Genomic DNA, 22,712 nt, shown 5'->3' with positions numbered 1-22,712 from the left:
TCCTATCTATCCACGTTTGGAATGAGGTGGAGCCCCTGGCGAGACGTTTCGGCCCAAAGTACGGTACATGATAGCCACCGCTGGATAGGCACCGACGAAATATCCTGTGGTCTCAACGCTCGTTGCCTCAAGTCTTGCCAGTGCTTACGACGTCAGTTATGTTCACCAAGGACGAAATTCCTGTAACACCAGAAACACGTTACGGGCTGCACCATTCCGGAGGTCGAGTTGTCCAATTTGCCATGACGCTATTCCCATACGAGCGAAATAACACATCAATCAGACTTCACGATTCTTTGACGTGTTTTGGACCAAGAAAGCCGAAATATACGTGGGGGAGACTGGCGAGATTCTGCATCCCACCCCCTTCTAAGCAATCTTCTCGCAGTGATTTTTTGTCGAGGAAGAAAGGTGGACCTCATAATACACCCCCTCGTCCTATCCGTATTTCGACCTAGATGGCGTATCCTGAGCATTCTGAGCTACTTCTCTGAATATGCCGACTTGCTATGTTTTCAGAGTACTTGGATTGGTCCATTTGCCCAACTATCACGCGTTTCTGGTTTTCCGGCGTTCTCTGGCCCCACACCTTCAAGATGGCAGCGTCCATCCTGCCATGGTAGCTAGTTTCTGGCATAGCGGGCAGTCATTTTTGAGTCCATGTGACTCTTATCCCCTCTCACTACAATCAAAAATGCAGAGATTACTTTCAGTGGTGCTCAGGTTCCGTCATGTCATTTGTACGAGTCTATATCAAAATCCCAAAATTTACCCCCACTCGCTCTACTAAGCTATCGAACCCCCGTTGCCTTGTCTATTCATACAGGAATTAGTGGCTGTATACTGTAAGGTCATAAAACAATCGTCAAAGTAATTCTATCATTCAACACGAAGTTTCTTCAGATCGGGTCCTTCGCTCAAACGCTGAGAACTGTTAAGACTCGCAGGACTGGCCTGTAATTTCCCCTGTGCTGATCTTTCCGCCAAATCGTGTACCCATTTTCCACCCTCTGCACCCTCGAACAACCACACGTGGCTACACGTATAGAAGTAAACAGCACAACTACGAGATTTATTTTTGAATTCTCACCTGTCCCCTACTCGACGAGGTTCAGCACGATCTATGATCTCTTGAGAAGACCTCTTTGTAGACTTTGGATGAGGTGGCACTTCAAGATTTGGGTGTCCTATCTTGGTGGGGGGTGGCGGAAGATCCCATCCTATTTGCTCACAAAGGTGATGAACAATTTCGTCTGCATTTCCGAGTAGAACAATCTGGAATTTGAAACAGAGTTATTACTATATCTCGCAATGTTTAGATCAGTGGTCAGTGGTCTTACATCAGGGTTGATATGTCTGATAGGTGTCTTGTTGATTAAAATCTTTATAGAGCAGATAGGTTAGGATAATGTCAGAATAGCTACAACTTGTACATACCTGCGGTACAGAATGTGGCAAATGCGCTGTAAACACATGGTAAGATGGGTGTCTATTCACTATAGGAAAAGTGATGAACATACATATTATCTCTGATACAGGGGATACTTTGAGAGAAGTTCCTATGACAAGTAATAGGTCCACCTTATCTCGATCTTCGACGAGTGCATGGTCAAATTCGTCCGTAAGTTTCTCTCCAAAGAAAGTGATGTCGGGCTGGATAATGCATTCATAATGGTAACAAGTTCAAACAGTGGATGCAAAGCGTTGACCTTCATTACCCCGACAGGCACATCGTCTTCGTCTTCGTCAGTATCGCAATCCCATTCGTTCTTTTTACCTTTCCCTTGTTTCTTACCATTTCTCTTGTTCGCCTTGGTTTTCAAGCCGAGGATTTCTTTACGCTTTGCTACGCAAACATCGCAATATGGCACCCGATGTTCGAGGATATCTTTTTCAATCTCAGTACCAGGAACTTTGTGTCGACACTGTAGACATGAGGCCGTCTTGAATGAGCCATGACATTGTAGCACTCGCGATATTCCGGCCAGCGTCTCAAGGGTGTCGATATTCTGGGTGTAGTTCTGGGTTAGCAGCACAGCAATAAGTCTCAGGGAACGGTAAGTCTACACTATCAAGAACATACTCGTAGGAGCTATGCAGGAAGCAAATATCGTCGCCATAAGTGAATTTATTCTTAGGGGCGGTATGGGAGAGGACGTTACCTTGCCTCTAGTTTCTAAGAGTTTGATGAATCGATGGCAAAGCGAGGGTACGAAGTTGGACGGGTATATTTGACTAGATCAGACCATAGCGATTGATGTGAATGTCATAACGTTATGTCGGAGATGACATTCTTGAAAGAAAAGTGACTAACCTGGCAAAAGAGCTTGGTTGATTGTTCAGTCGTGAGGTTTTGAAGGAAATGCGGAGTATGACATACTAGAATACTATAAGGTAATATGAGACGCAGATTGCATGGAGACATAATTGGACAGGACCTACCAGCGGGATTTTCTTTGAAGTATTGGATATCAAACCTATTCAACAGTAAAAGTGCCGATGGATGTTAAAATATAAAGCAAGAGAGAAGGCAGAAATATCTTGCATTTGTTGAGGATCATCAAGTTCATATTCTCCTCGTTCTTTCAGAGTTGCATACAAGCCGTCTCGTGAACGGAAGTCTGGTATCCCACACGAAACACCTGGAATAAACATCGATGAGTGTCCTGGCGATATTGAACGGCTGTCATGGACTGAACTGATTCCTGCTCCAGTCAGAACGAGGATGCGACGTGAGCTAGTGATCAAGGAGACAACGTCCGAAATCGTATTGTATTGAGTAAGCTTTTCGCGAAGATGGATTCTACGTAAAAGAGGTATTGTCAAGACGATACCCCCCTGTAGTCCGCTAAAAGGAATATACTCACTCGCGAGACATGGCAACGCGAAGAAAATATAACAGTGTTTTTGGACGCTTGTTTCGCAGTTCTTTACACTGCAATATCAACTATACTCTAGCCTTGTTAACTTGAAAAGACGATATAAGATTACCAGCATTACACCAAAAGCATACAGTAGCTTTGGTATAGGTATATTCTGCATAATAACGTATTCCCTGACGAAGGAAGACATTCCTTAAAGAAAACGAAAAGTGAGTAATGGGTCAGGAATTGAGAGTAGAACTTTAATTGACGGGGAAGAACGGTTTATGAGGCTATGCTGGATCCTCACTCACCGCGCTCTTTGAGGTGATGCATGATTTTTTTGACGTCCTCTTTAGTCCAGGCTTCCTGTGCTAGCACAACAAAATAAACCTCTGTGAGCTGAAGTATTTACATAAAAGAATGCTTTGTGATATACTTACATTCTTGTTCATACTCTTTCAGCTCAGACATATCCAAGTCTAAGCCTTCATCCGACTCTTCAGCTTGCGAATCCTGGCCACCTGAATTATGGTGCTGTTCATGCACCAAAGGACAAACATCTTCAGTATCTGATACGCCGACGGCATCATTCTGCTCGTCCTCGTCGCCATTCTCGCTACCTTCATCCCCCAGGTCTTCAAGTAAATCTTCGAGGGTGTCGGTGTCCACGTCTACGTCTTCTGCTGCATCTAGAAAGGCTCTAACTTGTAATTCGAAAAGTGTGCTTTTTTGTTTTCCTTTGAGCTGGCTTCCGCCGTGCTGTGATGAGGATGCCTCTGTGCTCATGGAAGCGTAATAGATCTAACAAGTTGGCTGAAAGGCCCTTTGATATTGCTGTAGGGATCAGTCACGTGATACATTAAGCGCTCACGTGCCCTCCTACTTTGCTCGCGTGATATGTTGCTCGTCTCGCAAGTCGACTTGAGCGCCTGTAGCCCCTTTTCTCATTGATAACACATGCATTCATGTGACACTCCTGAGAGGCCCGTGCAGTTATAGAAAGTGTATCAAACGATTTCTCCGAGGCCTGATCTACTCGAACTATATTATCTTGCAGGATTTCTTCCAGGTAAGTTAAACAGTCCTACCCATTCTACTCCAACAAATCACAACTTTGGGTATCACATAAAGATTATCTGAAGTCCACGAACAACAGTCTTGTTATATTTTTTGCTTGTGGAAAAATGACAGTAATGATAATTTCTCGATTTATCATTTGAATGTCTCCCCTGTAGTGTACCCTCATATTTTGAATGGACAACCAGTGTGACTGACGAAATAATTCATGTTTATAGACTCGAAATATTGAACGGGTGCTTACCTTAGCACCGTACATTCTCCAAGCTCGACCTCTGAACTTGATCTCGTGAGGTTTCTCTTCCAACGTGTTTTCTTCAGAGGCCTTGATGTGCATTCTGCGACTACACACCATGTTTTATGGGCTTGATCTTCGAGACATCGAGCCAGACGAAGACCAGTTCTTCTAAATGCAGTTCATCTTTTCCATTACTGTAGGTGCCCGAATCTATCCATGTCGGACGGTGTGGTCAGGAAAGTTGTCAATGACTTTACGGCGCCAAACTGAACTTCAAGTTGCATTGTTCAAAGAATCGGATGGTTTCAAAATGTATATTTATATTGAACTGACATTAGACATGAAAGAAGTAAACAAGATGTACCAGGAGCTGATTAGCCGCTCGATCAGTGGAGTAAATAAATTAGAGATAAACGGCATGCCCAGTTCCTGCTTTTATTCCTATTCTCGACCTACAGATTATGGGAAGTGAAACGTCCGTCGTATAAGCAACAGGACGTTTACTTCAAGATCGAGGTGACTGTAAGGAAAACAGAACTATTGAATGAAGCGCCAGCTATATACTATTTTCATGGTGGTCCGTGCGCGCGAAAGGACTATATAAGACCGACACGCGCGCTTCTCATTTCTTTCTTATCGAAAGTTTCACCTGGCGGGTTGATATTTGGGTTTCTCCTCTGATTTCTATCACTCTAACGGGAGAATCTTGAACTTTTATCGTTCAGGGAGATGGAGTCCTTTCACCCAAGATCGCACCGATATGTTCAAGGTCGGCGGCGGCCCGTATGAGAGGTACATTCTACATTCTACATCCAAGTATGTGTTATATATTTGTCTTGAATACATTATTGCTTTTGTCCTTTATATATGATGATTGTGCAAAATGGCGTATCATAATGGTACTTGACGGCGAGTCAACGCATGAGCAACCCTAGTTTTTCTGCAATGTCTGGATTGGTATTCGAAGGTTTTGAGGTCATGTGTTGTGAATTTTGATGTCTGTCGACACTCTGTCGACAAACTATGTTAGGAGACAAACTATTACAGAAATTACTTGCCTATCCCTTGTTTTATGGTACTGTCTTTGAACTACGCAAATCGAAAGCTCCCTTGCACCCAACCATATATGAGTTCCAATGTTAGAGACAAAGTTGGCCCTTGAACTATCCAAAACCGATGGACGAAAAGCCAACGAGCATACATGTAAAGTTGTACACATTCTCGTAGTAACGAAGAAAGAAAGGCTCGCCTGTGGACTGTGGCACTTGCGGAAACACCAACAGGTGGTGCATCATTCTTCTTTCATCTTAGCACACAAGACGAAGTTTGCGAAGAAATTATAGAAATAGTGATGTCAAAGAAATACATACAGAGGAAAGAAATGCTAGTTACTAGAACACAAATCACTGCTCGTTGACAAACACAGCTGCCATACCCATGCCAGATCCAATACACATGCTCGTAATGAAGACCTTCTCATTCCGTTGTTTTGCAACGCTGAGTCCAGTGGCAACCTGTCGGGCACCAGCTATTTCAAAGATGATATATCAGCTATAGAAATGGGGTGAAAGCTGTAGAAACACTAACTGCAACCAAGAGGGTGGCCAATGGCAATAGCACCACCGTTAACGTTGACCTTCTCGAATGGAATGCCCACTTTTTGTACACTGTACACGGCTTGGGAAGCGAACGCCTCGTTGATCTCGAAGAAGTCAATGTCTTCTTTTGAAAGACCAGTTTTTTCGAGGACTTTGGGGATGGCATAGGCGGGGCCGACACCCATAATTCTTGGTGGTACACCGACGGCGACTGCAGCGACGTATTTCCCAACGATAGGTAGACCGAGTCGCTTAGCGACTGAGCGACGTGTGAGGACCACAGCTGCGGCACCATCTGATACCTGGGAAGCATTTCCTGCACGATATTTGAGCTCGCAGGTCCCTATCATATCATCACAAAAGAACTTACCAGCGTGGGTAAAACCATCCTTCGTGAATGAAGGCTTCAACTTCGACAGGCTCTGGGCGGTAACACCATCCCGAATGCCATCATCTGCATCGACGATGATTTCCGATTCTTTTTCTGTCTTGGGGTCAACGAACTTGACCTTCAAAGGGATGATTTCCTCTTTGAATTTCCCAGCTTTTTGAGCAGCAGCAGCCTTCTGGAAGGAGTGTGCTGCGAATTGATCTTGGACTTCTCTGGTGATGTTGAAATCGTTTGCGACATTTTCAGAAGTGAAGCCCATGGGAACGAGACAGTCGGCGGCTTCCTGGTTGGTCGTGACCTCGTCTGACCATCCACTTGGTAAAGTGCCGGCGCCCCATCCAAAAGTCATTGATTCGACACCCGCACCTAAGAAGGCCTAAGCCAAAGTCGCCACAAAAGTACATCATGTAGCTTACCAATACCAATATCAATTTGACCGGTAAGAATCTGGTTTGCCACTTGGTTGATAGCAGCCAAGCCGGAAGAACATTGACGGTTGATAGTGTCGACGGAAGCTGTATAGGGTATACCGGCGTGCAGAGCTGCCATACGAGCACCAGTAGCACCTCCACCAGGAGGGAGAACATTACCAACAGCAATATCTTCGATCAAAGCGGGGTCGAGGTTCGCTTTCGTGTAAGCAGCTCGTAGAGCACCAGATAACAACTCTTCAGGTCGAGTGTCTTTGAACCCGCCTTTCCTTCCCTGAAAAACGACACGACATAAATGCGATTGAACTTTAACTAACGACGATATGGCACATACCTTGGTAAGAGCGGTGCGAACGGCCGATACGATTACGACATCGTTGTCGTTCTTTGCCAAAACTCTGGCTTTGGCGTTTGAGGTGCTGGTTTGCATCGACATTGTGATGGATGATGGTAATGGTAATGTGGTTGTAGCGGATAGAGTACTGGGTTTTATGAATCAGCCCGGCCGGGAAAGATTCATGTGTTTACCGGATCCCCGATGACCGAGCTGCAGCCCGAAACCGCACCCTCGCCAGCGGATTTAACAGTTTATCACATGTGTTCTGCCGCAAGATGTCCAGCTCTTTGTCTGCTATGTTTTATGGAGACTTGTAGAAATATCATGTACCATTTTTCGTTGCTCAGAAGACGCCTCGTATGCGAATTTATGTCAATAAACATGGCCAGGACCGGCAGTGTACCGGCCGTGTCTGAAGAAATCACGGCGATAGCCCCAGGCACAGGCCGGGTTTACGTCACGTGTGGACATTGAGCGTGTTTTCTTCTTTTCCTTTGACAAGTCTTTTGCACTGAGCTTGTGTTGAATATAATAACGTTGAATGCGCCAGCTATAGTATCCTATTCATGTGATACAACCACCGGTTTTCGTAAACGATGCCCGGTATTGACTAGGTGCGTGCTGTGATACTGGATGCCACGATTTGGTCTGATATCCAGCGGGGACTTGATTGAATCACCGATGGATGCTCTTTCTATAACAATGTGCTTAATACACCCAAAGATTCATGATGGACTCCTCGAAAATGTCCGGGTGCCCGGCGGTTGGGCATGTCTTCGAACTGGCGGTGTTATCATGTGGACTATGTTTTCCCGCGCAAGCTCCCACCAACGTCCTATTGAATCTCACGCTTCATTGAACTGTGGTGTTAGTGTTCCTCCGCCAAGCTTAATTTCCCTAAAACTTCAGTCCATCGTTCGTCCCCCATTAATATCTGAGGCCTGATAGATGAACACGATGAAGACTATCGACGGATCCACGAAGAATGACGCTAAGTTGGTTCAGGATCTCCGTTATTAAACTATTTCTTGTTTAAGAGACTATCCAATGTCAGCGCTTGTGGAATTTGGTTGTAAGTATAATACTACTTCCGCTTGTCCCGTGTTTCCCCAGTCCATCAAAAATCACCACCGTTTCACGCGGTCCCCGCTTTCTTATCGCGTATCAGACATCGTCGAGCTTAACTATCTCACTCAAAGGAATCGAGGGACTTTTCACCTCTATCACTGTTAGTCTCCCTTTCAATTCCTGCCCCATCACCTTAAAAACTCCTTCAATTCCATTAGTTTGCACGGTGTTAAGGTCTGTCGGTTAACGACTCTTATGAGCTACTTATGGGACGGTGCATCTATCTCGCTTAGATGAAAGGCATCAGTACATCAGACTCACACCCTCAACTCGGCATCGTAGCACCCCCTAATAGCACGGGCATCAATATCATTGTCGTTGGCTGTGGCTATGGCGGGCTCGCTTGTGCCATTGAATGTAAACGGAAAGGACACAGAGTTACAATTTTAGAGAAAATCCCAGAATTCAAAGTCCTCGGTAGGTTCTAGAGAAATTAAATTCTGTCGGCTAGAATGAAATCTGACATTCTTCTCTTCAAAATGCATATCGTTAGGTGATGTACGTACCCCGTATTCATTGTTAGGAACTTCTATGTCAACTGTTGGCGTGATTTAGGTCATTAGTCTTATGCCAAATGCAGGACGAGTTTTACAGCGCTGGGGCTTGCACAATAGGTCTAGTCATCTTCCTCTTCCGAGTGGTCGCCTATCCTGACAGGTTTCGATTTTATGTCCAAACTCCTGGAATTTCCAGAATATGGCCAATATGTCGGCATGTAGACAAGTTGGTAATGCACAATTATCTAGGAGATATAGTTCGTGTGCAACCGCTTCCGCTTCCATTATGGGGTGCTTACGGTTATGATGGGCATCGAGCGGAAATACACGAAGTTATCTACAATTATGCGCTGTCCATCGGCGTTGATATTCGTTTCAACCATGCAGTAGAAGAATATTTCGAAGATGAAGAGAATGGAAAGGCTGGAGTAGTTGTTAATGGTGAAAAGTATGAGGCGGACCTGGTCGTCGCCGCAGATGGTGTCAAGAGTCAAGCTAGACATTATATCTTAGTGAGTGGTATCAATTTAGGCTGTGGATGTGTGATAAATGATCACAGGGCTACGACGACAAACCGAGAGCATCTGGATATGCTATTTTTCGGGCCTGGTTTGACGCGGAGGAACAAGGCGTTGACAAGGACCCGCTAACGGACTACCTATGCAAAAATGGCGATTCTTTTTATGGATGGATAGGTTTGTCTGCCCTCATCACAATACACACTCAGCCAACCAATCAATTGTCCTCTTTAGGCAGAGACGTACACTTTCTTGCCTCGTCCACCCGAGGCGGAAAAGAGATCTCATGGGTAATTACTCGCAAGTACGTTCCCATCCCATCGCCGCTTTGATGATGCTCATCTCGATATCTTAAGAGATGATTTCGAAATATCTGATTCCTGGTCGTTTGCTGGCAAGATGGAAGATGTCTTGGCAGTGGTTGATGGATGGGACCCCCGTTGTGCTGCTATTCTTGCTAAGGCACCGTCCTGTATCGACTGGAAACTCATTATCCATGATCCATTACCAACTTGGATAGGCAAAAGTAGACGAGTGATGCTGATAGGAGATGCTGCCCATCCCTTCTTGCCGTTAGTCCGTTTCATCATCATCATCATTGTATTGATTGATCACATCACTCAATGCCATCGTCTTTGTGATGTCCAGTACAAGTCAACAAGGCGGTTCGCAGGCGATTGAGGATGGTGTCACCCTCGCAGCTGCCCTACAGCTTGCGGGTAAAGACAATATACCGTTGGCTGTGGAGTCTTGGGAGAAAATAAGGTACGCTGTTCAGCTTTATTCTGATGGATGGTAATTGAGATCCCCGTCATTCCAGGTATCTTCGTGTTCGACGGAGTCAACTGATGGGAGAAGAAGTGCGGAACAAGTGGCACCGATCCAAACCTGAGGATCGAGGAGAGTCATTGGACATGCCTCGCCCTGAATGGTTGTTTTCGTTCGATGCTGAAGCACACACTTACAAAGTATTCGATCAAGTCTCGAAGGAAATCAAAGAAAACGGTTATCAGCTACCTATCCTACCCCCGGAGTTGATGTGATCAGTTTTTCCTGTCCCTACTCCTGATCCTGAGGCATCTTTGTTGGAAATGCCTTGGTTACGGGAGGAAAAGCCATATACATTCAACTGGAATGGTCTTTTTTAAATTTTGTTGGTGAACTTGGAGGAGCATCTCAGTAGAGCTTTTGTATTTCCGCGCTTACGACCTCACGGCCGAGACTTTGATGCCGATCATGTTTTCGATCAGTCCGTTCCCAGTCCATTTCCTCGGGCATTTCTAAGCGACGTTAGAGTCATCAGCGGGGAAAATAGCAAACAGACAAGGCAACAGTTGGCTGAGCCTGTCGTTACTTGCGTATGATGGGCCGCTGGAATATTCTGACTAGCTCGCGCCGCGCGTTGCTAGTACCTCCAACTCTGATTCCAATTCAATCATTGATACCTATTTAGTGGGTAACTCATATTCTAGAATCAGCTTCGATAAAGATGCCAACTGCATTTCAAAAACTGCAAGTCATATGGCACGAGCTTACAAAATTCTCAGGCAGACAAAGTTTGCTAGCTAAAGATGGATGGGCCAAACGGTTCAGGCAGTTCGAATGTTGTGGGTTCGACAGTTCTGTACCCGGGCAAAACTATGAGCCCCGCAATATAGCTAAATGTGAAGCCCGTATGCCTTCTCTCTTCCCCTTCAGGATTTCTCCCGAGTGGCCCGAGTCATACGACCGAGTGACAGCGAAAAATTCGAATGGACAGATAGGAAGCTTGGGACACACATGATCAAGTATTTCAAGGATGTGCCGATTATCGTATCATCCAGCGAACTAGGCTTGGCACAAGGATAAGCCTTGAAGCTAAATTTGCAGACCTAAGGTAAGCAACTCTTCTGGCCTCACGATCCAATGCAAGGACTGAAGTATTGACTAGGTATCACGAAGCTGGAAGATAAGATATTTAAAAAAAATTAGTCTTTTGGCGACCGTCGCTGGCATTCACGAAGGGCCTCGCGGGGTGTGCAGCTCTCGCTCCTCCCACCGTGAACACCACGATCCCAGGCTCAGGCGACATATTCTCAGGCATAACCTCTTATTAGGAAAAAAAACAGGGACGTTGTATAGCTGTTCTATGCAATAATCGCGCGACATAACGGCCTCTCTTCGCAGAAGCTCACATTCCAAGGGTACAAATCACCCTCGAAATACCCCCAATGTCCATATTTCAGCCTGAACCCGCCCCACCTGCCAATTAAACGAGTTCAAGATGAGCATAGGAGCAGAGAGCACTCATGAAAACTTTGCCCGCGTTGCGCCACCTGCCAGTACAGGGATCAAAATTGCCATAGTCGGCGCTGGGTATGCTGGTCTTTCCTGCGCCATAGAATGCACTCGGAAAGGTCATCAAGTGGTGGTCCTGGAAAAAGTACAGGAACTCAAGGTTCAGGGTACGTCGTTCCTCAACATTGATAGCAATGACGACATGCGCTTAATGATGAGCATTTTGCACATAGGAGACGTATGTGGCGAAAGTATGGCAAATGAAATCACTGACACTGAAATTTGTTTTGTAGATCCTCAGTCTTGGACCCAACGCTGGTCGAATCTTGGCCCGATGGGGACTCCATGACAAGTATTATCCCCTTCTTGCTATGCTTATACTTTGTCGTTCTGATGTCGTCTTTTTTATAGATTATGGCCGCTCTGCGGGCACCCCACTGCTCTTAACCTGCATAACTACCTAGGAGAGCTCGTCCGAGTTCAACCTACCATTCAACCCCTCTTTGGCGCTTACAGTTACAATGGACACCGGGCGGATATTCACAAGGTTCTATTCGAACACGCTATTTCGCTAGGGGTAGACATCCGCATGTCTACAGAAGTGGCAGAGTACTGGGAAGACGACAGCGAAGGAAAGGCTGGCATCATCCTCAGCGGTGGTGAAAGGATAGAGGCGGACTTAGTCGTCGCGGCCGACGGAATTAGAAGCCCTGCTAGGAAATACGTCTTGGTGAGCTCATTTCTCCTGACGCTCGTTTCGTCATACCTACCATACCTGGCTTGTTCTCCGTCCAGGGCTACAGCGACAAACCAAAACCATCTGGGTATGCTGTGTACAGAGCTTGGTTTGACGCTGCGGAGCAAGGTGTCGATAAAGACCCTATGACAAGTTACATGTGTAAGGACGGTGACGTCTTTCATGGATGGATAGGTACGGTCATTTGGATCTTCGAGACCCTAGCCATCTCTGACGCGTCCATGTGGCGCCTTATCTTCTATAGGACAAGACGTCCACATGCTCACTTCATCCAGCCATGGCGGGAAAACGATCTCCTGGGTCATTACCCACAAGTTGCGTTTCAGAGTTGCCTGGCTTCCACCGCGTTCTTCTCAGGACTAACGCTGTTCCCCCTACTGGCAGGGACGATACGGAGCTGCAGGATATTTGGTCTTTTCCGGGTAAGATGGAGGACGTGCTGGAGGTGGTAAAGGGGTGGGATCCACGTTGCGCAGCTATGCTTTCAAAGGCGCCTTCCTGTATTGATTGGAAGCTCATCGTTCATGATCCGCTCCCAACGTGGATCAGTAAGTCAGCCCGCGTCATTCTTATCGGGGACGCTGCGCATCCATTCCTGCCGTAAGTCTTTTTCTTTCTTTTCCTTCTTTTTGTTAGTACTTTTTTCTTCTTCTTTCGTTGGACGTGAGCATGACATAAACTTTATTCCAATCGTTGACATGAAACTCGGCGACTGCCCGTAGGACGAGCGTTCAAGGAGCTTCGCAGGCCATTGAGGACGGAGTCACCTTGGCGGTTGTCCTCCAGCTAGCTGGTAAGGGGCAAGTCACTCTAGCAGTCAAAGCCTGGGAGAATCTTCGGTACGTCAAACTTTCCCCCCCCCCAGCCTCAGCCTCCCCCTCGCCATCATCAGCCATCATCGCCATCCGTTCACCACTAATATCTGTTTTTGGAAACACAAAAAACTACTGTAGCTATCAGCGTGTGCGTAAGAGCCAGCTCATGGGAGAGGCTGTTCGAGACAAGTGGCATCGCGTGAAGCCTGGAGATCGAGGAGAGGATCTGGATATGCCTAGACCGGAATGGCTGTTTGGCTTTGACGCCGAAGCTCACGCATACTCGTCGTACGAGGACACAGCGAATGAGATCGCTCAGAACGGCTATCGATTACCCACCCTGCCCCCAAGTTGAACCCGTTCACGTCATATGAAAATGGCTGTCAAGTTGTTCACAAGTTTAGGGCGGAAGGGAACGGGTTTGGGGATATGTAATATGGTGTGATGATTGTATTGAATGTTGCATGGATATCGTTATTCATCATAGATCGTGATCTTCCATCGAGCGTCTATATCCAGGCGAGTGCGTTCTTCTATCAGGGTACACATGGTGGGTTGCTTGCAAAACGGCATAGGGCGTTTTGGTCCCCCAAGTTCTGAACATTGCAACGAGGCATAGGTCCAGGTGGTGTCAGCTGATAGGTTTGTGTATACATTTCTATAATAACGCTTACACACGTGTCACCCCCTTCACGATAAGTTATAAACAGCCAAAAACGCCACACTCCCGGGTCCATATCAAACAGAAACACTTGTGTGTGTGTGTGTGTGCGTGTGTGATTCTTATCCTAGTCAAACGAAAAGTCATGCCTATAATACCCCCCAACTCAATTGAAAAAACGGGTGTACTACATGATGGACGAGAGGGTTCCATTTCGAGGGGGAGATGGCATTTACCCGCCGGTATGAAAAAGAGAGAGAGAGAGATAGGGCGTACCACCCGGTCCTCGTACGCCTCGTGATCGTGTGGTGTTATACTTGGGTTTGGGTTTGGGCCACGAACGAAAGCGCAGGATGGGAGACCCATGGAACGTGCCCGATGAAACGTCTTCGTGCCCATAACACCTTTCGATCCGGTCGGAAAGCCTGGGACTCACGCCTAAAAATGTATATATACGAGAGTAAGGATCGAGGGTTTCAAAGAAGGAAGAAGGAAGAAGAAGGATGGGGAAAGGGGAAGGGAGAAGGAGAAACAAAAAAACCCCCCCTTTTTTTGCCCCTGCCCTTCCTTCCGAAGTCCTCGCTGATCAAAAAGAAAGTTCGCGATTCTGTCGTTCTCGTCCCCCTGATGGCGTGTTTCAAAAGAGAAGAAAGAGAAAAGAGAAAATAGAAGATAGACAAAAAGGGCCTTTTTGACCTGCCCATCTGTCCGTCCCGTCGTTCCTCTTGGGCCTTGAAAATCGCCAGTGAAGACTGGGGATGGAAATGATGGGGACTGATGAGGGTGATAGCACTGATAGGGGGTGTTTTAGGGTATGGAAGTGAACGGGGAGAGTCTTAGGCCTTGGGCCTTGGGGGATGGGCCTTCACGAACGCGTTCCCTTCCCGAATGAGTCGCAGCACCCGAAGAATGCCTCAACGTTCGAAACACGAGTCCTCCCCCAAGTCCGTGTCTGATGTACGGGGCCCTAGTACGACTAGCCAAAAGACACGCGTTCACACCATGCTAAGGATGTTGACTGTTGACTGTTTACTGTGGGAGAGGGAAAGGCAGGTGAACGAAATGGCGATGGCATCCTCTAAAGTGCTGTCGTCAACGAGACAGGATGATGACAATCGCCGTCGGGTCCGGAGAAGCCAAGTTGTCTGATGGGCCAGAAGGCATTGATAGTCATAAACATTCTAGACGGATCAAATAAAAGCTGGTTCAGCGAACACTGGGATTGATTGGGGTGAAAAGGAAAATGCACCCACAAAGGGTGGGTGATGGGGTTGAGGACGGCAAAGAGGAGTCCCGGTTGAGAATGGTCAAATTGGCAATGGGAGAGTTCACAAAGCTGTCATGGATCAGGCATCAGCGCGCCACGACGCATCTTGCCGGGGATAAAGAGATTTCATATGAACGGATGATTAGTACAGGAATACAGAAATAGTCTACATTGTGACTGAATGGACTGTGAGTTGGGTGGCAGGAAGTGATATATGATAGGGCTGAGTACTAGTAAGACAGCTCAGAGGCTTAATGGGGAGAGAAAAAAGGAAAGTGTAATTTGCACGGTATGTGTGAATGGGATGGTGGGGAGGACAGGAAGAGCGAAAGGGGCAGTTTGAGCACTTGGAGAGTGTTGCCGTGCACACCTGGATGATTATGTTAAAGCTGGAGACTGATAGGCTTTTCTGTGTGTACGAGGAGCACGCGAGATAAGGGGAATGAAGGGGAATTCAGGGTCCAAGTGATCCCGATGGAGTATAATTGAGATGAGTCATTGGGAGAGGACATATCGGAGGTGGTATTGGAGGATAAATTGATAGCGGCATTCAATGGTACAGTCACATGACGGCAGGGGATTGAGTCGGCGGCCGGGCTAGAGCAGAGCCCAAGGAGTTTAGCAGACGTGTTTAGCAGATACTTAGCAGACGTCTTCAGATACTTAGCAGACTAGCAAACGTCTTTAGCAGATACTTAGCAGATACTTAACAGATACGTGTGGAAGGGTGACAGCAGTTGCGTCGGTGATTGCGCTCATCCCGGACCGTTCATAATAATACTTCTAGAGTTCACACCTATCAACATCCGTGCTCTCCTCCATCCGACATCACATCCCTCCCCTCTGCCACAACATATCCGTCCCTCTCATCTCACCTGATTCTCCCATCCAAGCCCTTTTCATACTCGTCCGAGTCCCGATCCACGGGCCCTCCAGAGCCACAGTACCCCCTTCCAATCAAATCACACCCTTATCCTTTCCGAACCAGCGCACTTCTCATAATCTAAACCCTTGTAAACCAGCGACCATCTCAGCGGATCACTCCTCACCTCACTGTCATCGATCCGGTCAACCGTCTCCTCCTTTCACTCCCTCATTTCAATTTCTCTTCTCGTTCCCTTCTTCCCTCCTTCTGGATCCCATTCATCCTGCCATCTTATAAATATATACCATATCATTTCTCTCACTAATCGTCCACATGTCGCTTGTAAAATACATCGAGCTGCAAGAAGTAGTAGTACTAGTACATGTAAAGCATTCGTTCGACAATCGAGCAAAAAAACATATGCGTGACCAGCAAGATTCAAATATATAGCTAACTTTCAGTCACATCAGAAACAGAGCATACCCTACCCAAGATCTAGAAACAATTAGGAATCAACAACGGTGCTTGTAGTGCGAAAACATATTCGATTTCTTTTGGCGCCTTTTCGGCTCATCCATGGAGCTCCGGGCTCGCAAGGACACAGTAAGACGCGATCCCGCGCCATTAAGCAACTGCCTCGTGCACACTCGAAGTGCGCAAATCTGCGTGGTGGCCAAGGCGCGGTGGGGATCGTTGTCGCAAGTGGGGACTTTGGTCCACAACTCGCTCTGTTGGCGACGCGTGATATGACAATCGTGCAGCCGCTGTATCGTGCCAAGTGTGAATCTCAGGCAAGGTAGTAGCATGATGAGGTCTCCTCGAATCTGAACCAGAAGAAGACAACGGTGCGATCGACGGGTGGTAATGGTAAGGCGCAAGAGGAGTCACATGCGTCGAAATTGGGGGCAGCTGCGTGGATTGCGGTGGTGTCCTTGATCTCACTTGTGAGGTCGCCAGGGGGCCACGTCGGTGAGGAAATTGGTCAGGCCTGGAACGACCATGTGTCCGCTCAAACAGACCACACTTGTTACACAGCTAACAGAGATAGAAAAAATCAGACATGGTTCGCAAATATACAAAGCGTAGATTCAACTTACCACCTTGCCGGGACTGAGGTTTGATCGCCTCCACGTTGATGTATCAGTGGTGCAGCAATTGAAACACCTCCTGCGAACTCTGTCGCTCAATTTAGTTGTCGCATCGTCTGTGTGCACGATAGCCTGGTAATTTTGTCCCGGGAGGGTGTAGCCAACAGGCATATTATCCCGAACGCCACCAACTGAGCTATGTGTCATGGGAGGACTTGTAGAGTAGCCAGAGGAGACGTGATACGGCTGTGACTCGCTTATTGTGTACCTGTGCTCAAGGTGGGGGCGTGAAGTGTAAGAATAACTTGATGGCACTCTGCCGCTGTCCCTGGTCGAGACAGGGCCGTGGGCATAGGACCTGGGTTGTTGAGAGTAGTACGGATCAGCAGAATAGCTTGTACGAGAGTCAATCGAGTGCTCGGTAGGTGATCTACGGGGGGCAGGGGAAGAGACTGAGGAACGGTCCAAAGATGAAACAGAGAGAGATGGTGAGTGGGTCAGGGTTGCGATTGGAGGGGGCGAGGGACGACGATAAGGGTAATCGTAGCGAGAGTCGTACTCGCGTCGACCACTATGGGCAAAGACGTCAGGTGGCGGGCCCTCGCTTGATAAATGGGGAGTACGTACGTGGACGGCATGGACATGACACGATGAGGCATTTGGGTGGCTGATGAAGTATCTGCGTAAGAGTCAGTGGGTGACAAGGGAGGGAAGACGCGGTAACGAACTAGCAAAGAGCTGGTCTGATTTATCAGGAGGAAAGGTTGTTTGGAACTGTGATAATTAAATCGGACATCAGACAAGGGCATCACATGGGGGCAGAGAAAAGAACAAACAGTGCGCTGATCTGGATGATCACGAAGATGTAAATTTAGAGGCAAAGCTGTTTCCTGGGATCTTGTGTCTGAAAGCGGGAGTGCTCGCTGCTGGGGCGATATCAGAGCGTCCGGCGAGGTTGCAAGCTGGGCAGGATCAGACAGGTGATGATCAGATGGAGAGGAAAGGAGGGGCTGTGGGGGCGAACGATGCTGTTGGGTGCTGTGGCGAGATTCCCTGGTGGGATTTGCAGAATGAAAGGAGAAGAGATGGAGGTATTTGAGCACTCACCAAGACTCGCTATTGCTGCATAGGGCGCCTCCGAAGAGCGGTGCAGCACTTTGATGATCCGGGTGGGAGAACATGGGACCTTGTGGAAGGGGAAACGAGAATTCTGCAGCACATTCGGCGTTTGAAGAAGCCATGGCCTGCAAGGGAACTATCAGAAAGAACCACCTACCTCTTTTATTAATATTTTACCTCAAAATATATCCCGCTTTGGGCCATTATTCAATTTAATATCTTCTCATCTTATATCCGCTTTCGCTCTTTCAGTCTCAGACATCCCCGTGCCGTCCACGGCGCCTCCCCGTCTTCTCACATAGGCTGTGGCACCTGTCTCCTTTTAAATCGCCGATATTACGACAGACCCCGCGACTTTCCTCGGATCACTCCGCCGTCCAGTGCGACCCTCGTCTGTCCTTTCTTGCTGCCTCGTCCATGTCTTCGCGGATGCTCGCCTTTCTTTCTGTCCTGCCCCAGACTCCATCACACCTGTATCATATCCTGATGGACACGCACACAGCTGTCGCTGCTATTTACGTTGCTGCAGTGTCCTCCTTTTCGCCCAATCTATAGATGACTTCACAGGATATCATCAACCTTGATCGTGTTTACCTTATCACGGCGACCCTGCCCATCAATCTGATTCCGAATCTCACCATCGAGATTTTTCATAGGTTTGCCATCTCTCCAACTTTCGCGCCCTGTCCTGGCCTTCATTCTCGCTGCCGACAATAACACCGAGACGTGGTCTTTGCCTCTACGGTCTCCTCACTACTTCCCTTCCCTGCTCGGAATTCTCGTGATGCGATGCCCTGTCAGTGTCAAACTACACTTCCAAGTCTCGCCGAATGATGGCACCAGCCTGACGTCGTCGTTCTTGCTCAAGCCATATCCAGTATTTCATACACGGTCCTCCATTCTCTGGTTCTTCTCCGGTCTTCCCGTTTTTCCACGCTAGCCCAAACCGTGGTGTCTGGCCGCCTCCGAGCTAGAAACGCTGCCCAGCTCTGTCCCTTTCCCACCTAGAACACTCGCAGCTTGATTCGACAACACTGGGCGGACTCCTCGGAATCATCATCGAGGGTTCGTGATCATCACTCTCAGGCAACCCGTGATAAAGCTTCTAAAATGATCCTTTCATCTGACCTCTCGTGATCAGGCGCTTCTCTGTCATGGGAAAAAAATAGTAATCGCAGACGTACCCTCATGTCTATCATTCCTCGTCCTGTCTTCCATAAACAGATGTGTGTGGTTCAAACGCCTTTCTCTACTGACTCCGTAGAAGTAGCGGGCATCATCACTGTTTTTATCTACCCTCTTTCCATACATCCTTCCTAGGGCGCTGACAGGCATGTTCCGGCAGTATCTTTCTGTGGGGTGCTCTGACTCACATCTAACTTTCAGTCATCGCCTCAAGGAGAGTTGCGCAATCGTCTTATGCCCGAGATTTTTTGTTTCTATCCAACGTCTGCATTTGCAATCCGGGCGTGCACTATGATAAACATTGTTACGCAACCCGCCACCACAATCTAGCCGTTGCTGAGAGTGACCGTGTACATAACTATCTGCTTTATTTAGGACGAAGCGTGTACTTTTCGACCCAATGTTACTGAGGTGGAGGACATGGGTGTGATTGATCCTTTCACAGGGAGAGCTGCGGATCCATCACGCTTTGATGAAGTAACAAACAAGGACGCGCCCACTCGTATGGTTGACGTCCTAGTGCGATGAAAAATCTTTTTCCGTACAGCGTCAAACAGTCCACTTATGTTATCAGTATCTCGTATCACGGTCTCCCTGGCGCGGAAAGGCATTGGTAGCCGGTGAGATTCACGTTCAGTAACACTGTGCACATTCATATTATCTCGATATCAGTGCCAATCGTTTCGATTATTGGTGTATCACCTGTTGCAGAAGGCTTCTTTGGTGTTTTGTGTTTTGAACACTATATGGCCATCTGATACCACATGTGCCTGAATATATGTTTTATCGTCATTCCGGTAGGTCTATCCAGTGGTTCCCTTGTCGATATGTCGTTCATTCTTTAATCATGATCAGTCGTCATTCGGTCGTGGAATGTATATAACGTCACATAATCATCACATAATGCAACGACGTTTGATACCCAAAGGTGCATTTGGTCACCATCATCATCATTCTTCATTGCAAATTATACTGATTCGTCCGAGCTTCCATTGAGTTCGTGTCGTGATGGCATTACATTCACGAAACCATCTACGCCACCCATTTCCCGGGCCCCTCTCTTTGTACTTGGCCTGTGTGCCATGCCACAGTGGCCACAGCAGCGGTTTCCATCCACCATAATCGCGTTTGAGGCCACAGACAAGTGGCTCATCGTCACCTGAAAGTGTATAAGTGTGTACTTAATTTTGGTACTGTCCAACAACAGTAATTCCCTGATCCCAACCCCCCCTTGGAACCATCAAACGATCGCCCAAACCATCATGGAGAGAATTATCAGTAGACCCATTCCACAAAGGGGGTGCCATCAGGCTATGTCGTTCTCCCCCGCTGCTCGCACCGAATCACTGGCGATTCTCACATACTTTCTCAACAACACGACACCACAGGAACTGCACTCTCGCTTCATCAGTGCCCTATCTGGCCGATTGATGTCTCCCGTTCATCTCGAGAACCTTCTCTCGGCTCTTGAAACACTTGGGATCGTGACCCCGGTTGTGCGTGCTGCAGCTGAAGATAATACGACGAGACACTGTGTACGGTGCCACCGAGTTTATGTGGAGCGTCATAACAGCGGCAGAGCATGTGTCATCCCGCATGATGAAGTGCAACTCTATACGACAGGAACTGCCGAGAGTGGCAATGCCGGCGGCGGACCAGGACAAGTTCAAGGTCCTATTCATGTTCGCGGCTACCTTCCATGTTGCAAGGCCCCCCTCGATCCTAGCCACGCCAGCCACCTCCCAGCGGGTAATCACTTTGTCGGCCGACATACGACGATGGTGGCGAATGTGGCTTACAATGCCACTAACATCAAGACGTGTACGCAAAAGGGTTGTGGCGGAGCTCAAGAATAAGGAACAAGGAGTGGGTTAGTTTTTTTGAAACGGGTGGTGTACGAGGGATTGAGACACGTGTGGTATACATGCTATCGCATAACGCGTAGTACCCTGAAACGCAAACGTGAATATTTTGTCGTATTGGCTCGACGGTCTTTTTACAGCCTGACTACCGTGAGCGCTTGTTGGCGTCAGAGTGGGAAAACGTGTATTATGAGAAACTTGTTGTACGAGTCGACCAAGGTGGTGCTTGAGGTGCGGCGGGTCCTCAGCGAGCGTTGTTTGAAATTTTACGATTCATCATACTTGCCAATTTGGGGCGTATTTTTCCTCCTCTGCCTCGTTCTCAGGGAATAGTACTTGCCACTTGGGGAGCATATATTCGGGAGACCTTGAACATGATGTCAGTATGTCCTAAGCACGAGCTCGCTTGCGTTGCAGAAACTGACTAGTCAGCGTTCATTAGGCTATTTTTTTTATTTCCATACACTGGCAGCAGGACGAACGACAAATAAACGAAGTCAGACTATGCTAAATAGGGTAGGCGAGCCTCCACATTGGCTGAAAATGTAGACTATACTCTGCGTTGCCGTTTGCCTGTGGTGAACTGATCGTGAATCAAGTAGCGTACGCGGTAGGTTGGTGACATGTAGCAACATGAGTTGGCAGGTAAACCGAATAGGACTGGGACCACCGAATATTTAGTTGGACTGAACGTTGGGTCAACTTCATCTTTCCCAATATATTTCCCTCCTACAGTCCAACTTTCTTCTAAAAAAAAAATAATTAAACCGTCATTTACACCCGTCATTGACATAAAAATGGGGCGAGTTCGTTCGTTCGTTCATAGTTGCACTGACACTGACGATGGCCATTGATTGAACGTCTAGTATGACCGTTGACCCCAAAGAAATCGTTCGCAAAGGCTACGACGCTATTTCGCATTTATACTGCCGTGACAACTATGAGGGTGAAGGGTCGAACCAGAAAATGTGGGTATCGCAACTCCTCGACATCTTGCCTCCGCCGCCGGCGCAAGTCCTTGATCTCGGATGTGGATGCGGGGTCCCTGCATCACGCGATCTGGCTCTCGCGGGATACACTGTTACAGGAGTGGATATCAGCAAAGTACAGATAGAACGTGCGAAGAAGCTTGTCCCTCAAGGGACATTCATCCAGAGCGATATTTCATCAGAAAGTCTCGCTGATATTCTACCGCCATCTGCGCAATTCGCCGCGGTGATCGCGCTCTATGTGCTCATACACATTCCTATCGAGGAACAGCCCGCTTTGATAAGACGGATTGGAGAGTGGATCCAGGAAGGAGGATACTGTGCGATGGTTGTTGGTATCAGACCGTGGACCGGTGAAGTGGGTGGTTGGCTGGGGGCTTCTGAAGATGTGAAGATGTGGTGGTCACAGGCGAGCGTTGATGATTATAGGAAGTGGTCAAAGGACGCAAGTTTTGAGATTGTACGGGATGAGCAGGCGAAAGATCTCATGCCCAATGATTCTGAAGTGGCAGAGCACCAGTTTCTGTTGCTTAAAAAGCATAGAGTCGAGCCTATGGCTAACCTGTAAAGAGCGTTCCTCAAGCAGTAACATATCTGTTCATCGTGATAATACCGAAAAAGGTTTGTGTAACAGCAGTATCAGATTTCAGGAGTAGATTCTAAGGTTCCGAGCTGGGAACCATTAACGGTTGCCTCACGCTTCCCTGTGAACTCTTGATATCAAAGGATAAGGTGTGCACTGCACCAT

General features: G+C 47.5%; 10 protein-coding genes across 10 annotated transcripts; 5 read left to right on the top strand and 5 right to left on the bottom strand.

Annotated features, from left to right (window-relative positions):
• Positions 1-879: 879 nt before the first annotated feature.
• On the bottom strand, positions 880-3,650 carry SERLADRAFT_442077 (uncharacterized protein; the record flags this gene model as incomplete). The annotated part of the gene is made up of 16 exons (XM_007322647.1): positions 880-1,036; positions 1,091-1,275; positions 1,341-1,382; positions 1,438-1,463; positions 1,521-1,653; positions 1,710-2,021; positions 2,084-2,092; positions 2,163-2,235; positions 2,315-2,326; positions 2,381-2,387; positions 2,443-2,477; positions 2,600-2,803; positions 2,868-2,935; positions 2,992-3,074; positions 3,176-3,235; positions 3,305-3,650. The coding sequence occupies 16 exons, from the start codon at positions 3,648-3,650 to the stop codon at positions 880-882; spliced, it is 1,752 nt and encodes a 583-aa protein (XP_007322709.1).
• Positions 3,651-5,500: 1,850 nt separating this feature from the next.
• Positions 5,501-7,062, bottom strand: SERLADRAFT_477203 (uncharacterized protein; the record flags this gene model as incomplete). Its single annotated transcript, XM_007322646.1, has 5 exons — positions 5,501-5,707; positions 5,767-6,093; positions 6,148-6,534; positions 6,585-6,873; positions 6,934-7,062. 5 exons carry the CDS (start codon positions 7,033-7,035, stop codon positions 5,583-5,585), a joined length of 1,230 nt encoding a protein of 409 aa, XP_007322708.1.
• Positions 7,063-8,297: 1,235 nt separating this feature from the next.
• SERLADRAFT_442075 (uncharacterized protein) lies at positions 8,298-10,122 on the top strand (the record flags this gene model as incomplete). Its single annotated transcript, XM_007322645.1, has 7 exons — positions 8,298-8,481; positions 8,811-9,073; positions 9,121-9,256; positions 9,314-9,383; positions 9,436-9,651; positions 9,728-9,844; positions 9,900-10,122. The coding sequence occupies 7 exons, from the start codon at positions 8,298-8,300 to the stop codon at positions 10,120-10,122; spliced, it is 1,209 nt and encodes a 402-aa protein (XP_007322707.1).
• A 561-nt stretch (positions 10,123-10,683) lies between these two features.
• On the top strand, positions 10,684-13,425 carry SERLADRAFT_477196 (uncharacterized protein; the record flags this gene model as incomplete). The annotated part of the gene is made up of 8 exons (XM_007322644.1): positions 10,684-10,955; positions 11,010-11,708; positions 11,768-12,086; positions 12,152-12,287; positions 12,358-12,427; positions 12,498-12,713; positions 12,836-12,952; positions 13,067-13,425. The coding sequence occupies 6 exons, from the start codon at positions 11,946-11,948 to the stop codon at positions 13,281-13,283; spliced, it is 897 nt and encodes a 298-aa protein (XP_007322706.1).
• Positions 13,426-13,778: 353 nt separating this feature from the next.
• SERLADRAFT_477194 (uncharacterized protein) lies at positions 13,779-14,247 on the top strand (the record flags this gene model as incomplete). Its single annotated transcript, XM_007322643.1, has 1 exon — positions 13,779-14,247. A coding segment is annotated over one exon (432 nt), but the record flags the coding sequence as incomplete, so codon positions are not given.
• Positions 14,248-15,793: 1,546 nt separating this feature from the next.
• SERLADRAFT_477192 (uncharacterized protein) lies at positions 15,794-17,820 on the bottom strand (the record flags this gene model as incomplete). Its single annotated transcript, XM_007322642.1, has 6 exons — positions 15,794-15,859; positions 15,906-16,756; positions 16,819-17,380; positions 17,437-17,488; positions 17,538-17,583; positions 17,646-17,820. The coding sequence occupies 3 exons, from the start codon at positions 17,466-17,468 to the stop codon at positions 16,346-16,348; spliced, it is 1,005 nt and encodes a 334-aa protein (XP_007322704.1).
• Positions 17,821-18,857: 1,037 nt separating this feature from the next.
• Positions 18,858-19,350, bottom strand: SERLADRAFT_477191 (uncharacterized protein; the record flags this gene model as incomplete). The annotated part of the gene is made up of 1 exon (XM_007322641.1): positions 18,858-19,350. The coding sequence occupies one exon, from the start codon at positions 19,261-19,263 to the stop codon at positions 19,081-19,083; it is 183 nt and encodes a 60-aa protein (XP_007322703.1).
• A 202-nt stretch (positions 19,351-19,552) lies between these two features.
• SERLADRAFT_399893 (uncharacterized protein) lies at positions 19,553-20,057 on the bottom strand (the record flags this gene model as incomplete). The annotated part of the gene is made up of 2 exons (XM_007322640.1): positions 19,553-19,910; positions 19,969-20,057. A coding segment is annotated over one exon (172 nt), but the record flags the coding sequence as incomplete, so codon positions are not given.
• Positions 20,058-20,426: 369 nt separating this feature from the next.
• On the top strand, positions 20,427-20,969 carry SERLADRAFT_442071 (uncharacterized protein; the record flags this gene model as incomplete). The annotated part of the gene is made up of 1 exon (XM_007322639.1): positions 20,427-20,969. The coding sequence occupies one exon, from the start codon at positions 20,427-20,429 to the stop codon at positions 20,967-20,969; it is 543 nt and encodes a 180-aa protein (XP_007322701.1).
• Positions 20,970-21,587: 618 nt separating this feature from the next.
• On the top strand, positions 21,588-22,563 carry SERLADRAFT_417868 (uncharacterized protein; the record flags this gene model as incomplete). The annotated part of the gene is made up of 1 exon (XM_007322638.1): positions 21,588-22,563. The coding sequence occupies one exon, from the start codon at positions 21,843-21,845 to the stop codon at positions 22,530-22,532; it is 690 nt and encodes a 229-aa protein (XP_007322700.1).
• Between the last annotated feature and the right edge of the window lie 149 nt (positions 22,564-22,712).

This window comes from Serpula lacrymans (genome assembly GCF_000218685.1).
Source record: "Serpula lacrymans var. lacrymans S7.9 unplaced genomic scaffold SERLAscaffold_13, whole genome shotgun sequence".
NCBI lineage: Eukaryota > Fungi > Basidiomycota > Agaricomycetes > Boletales > Serpulaceae > Serpula > Serpula lacrymans.
The sequence above is the reverse complement of the archived record's forward strand: the minus strand, read 5'-3'. Positions and strand labels throughout refer to the sequence as shown.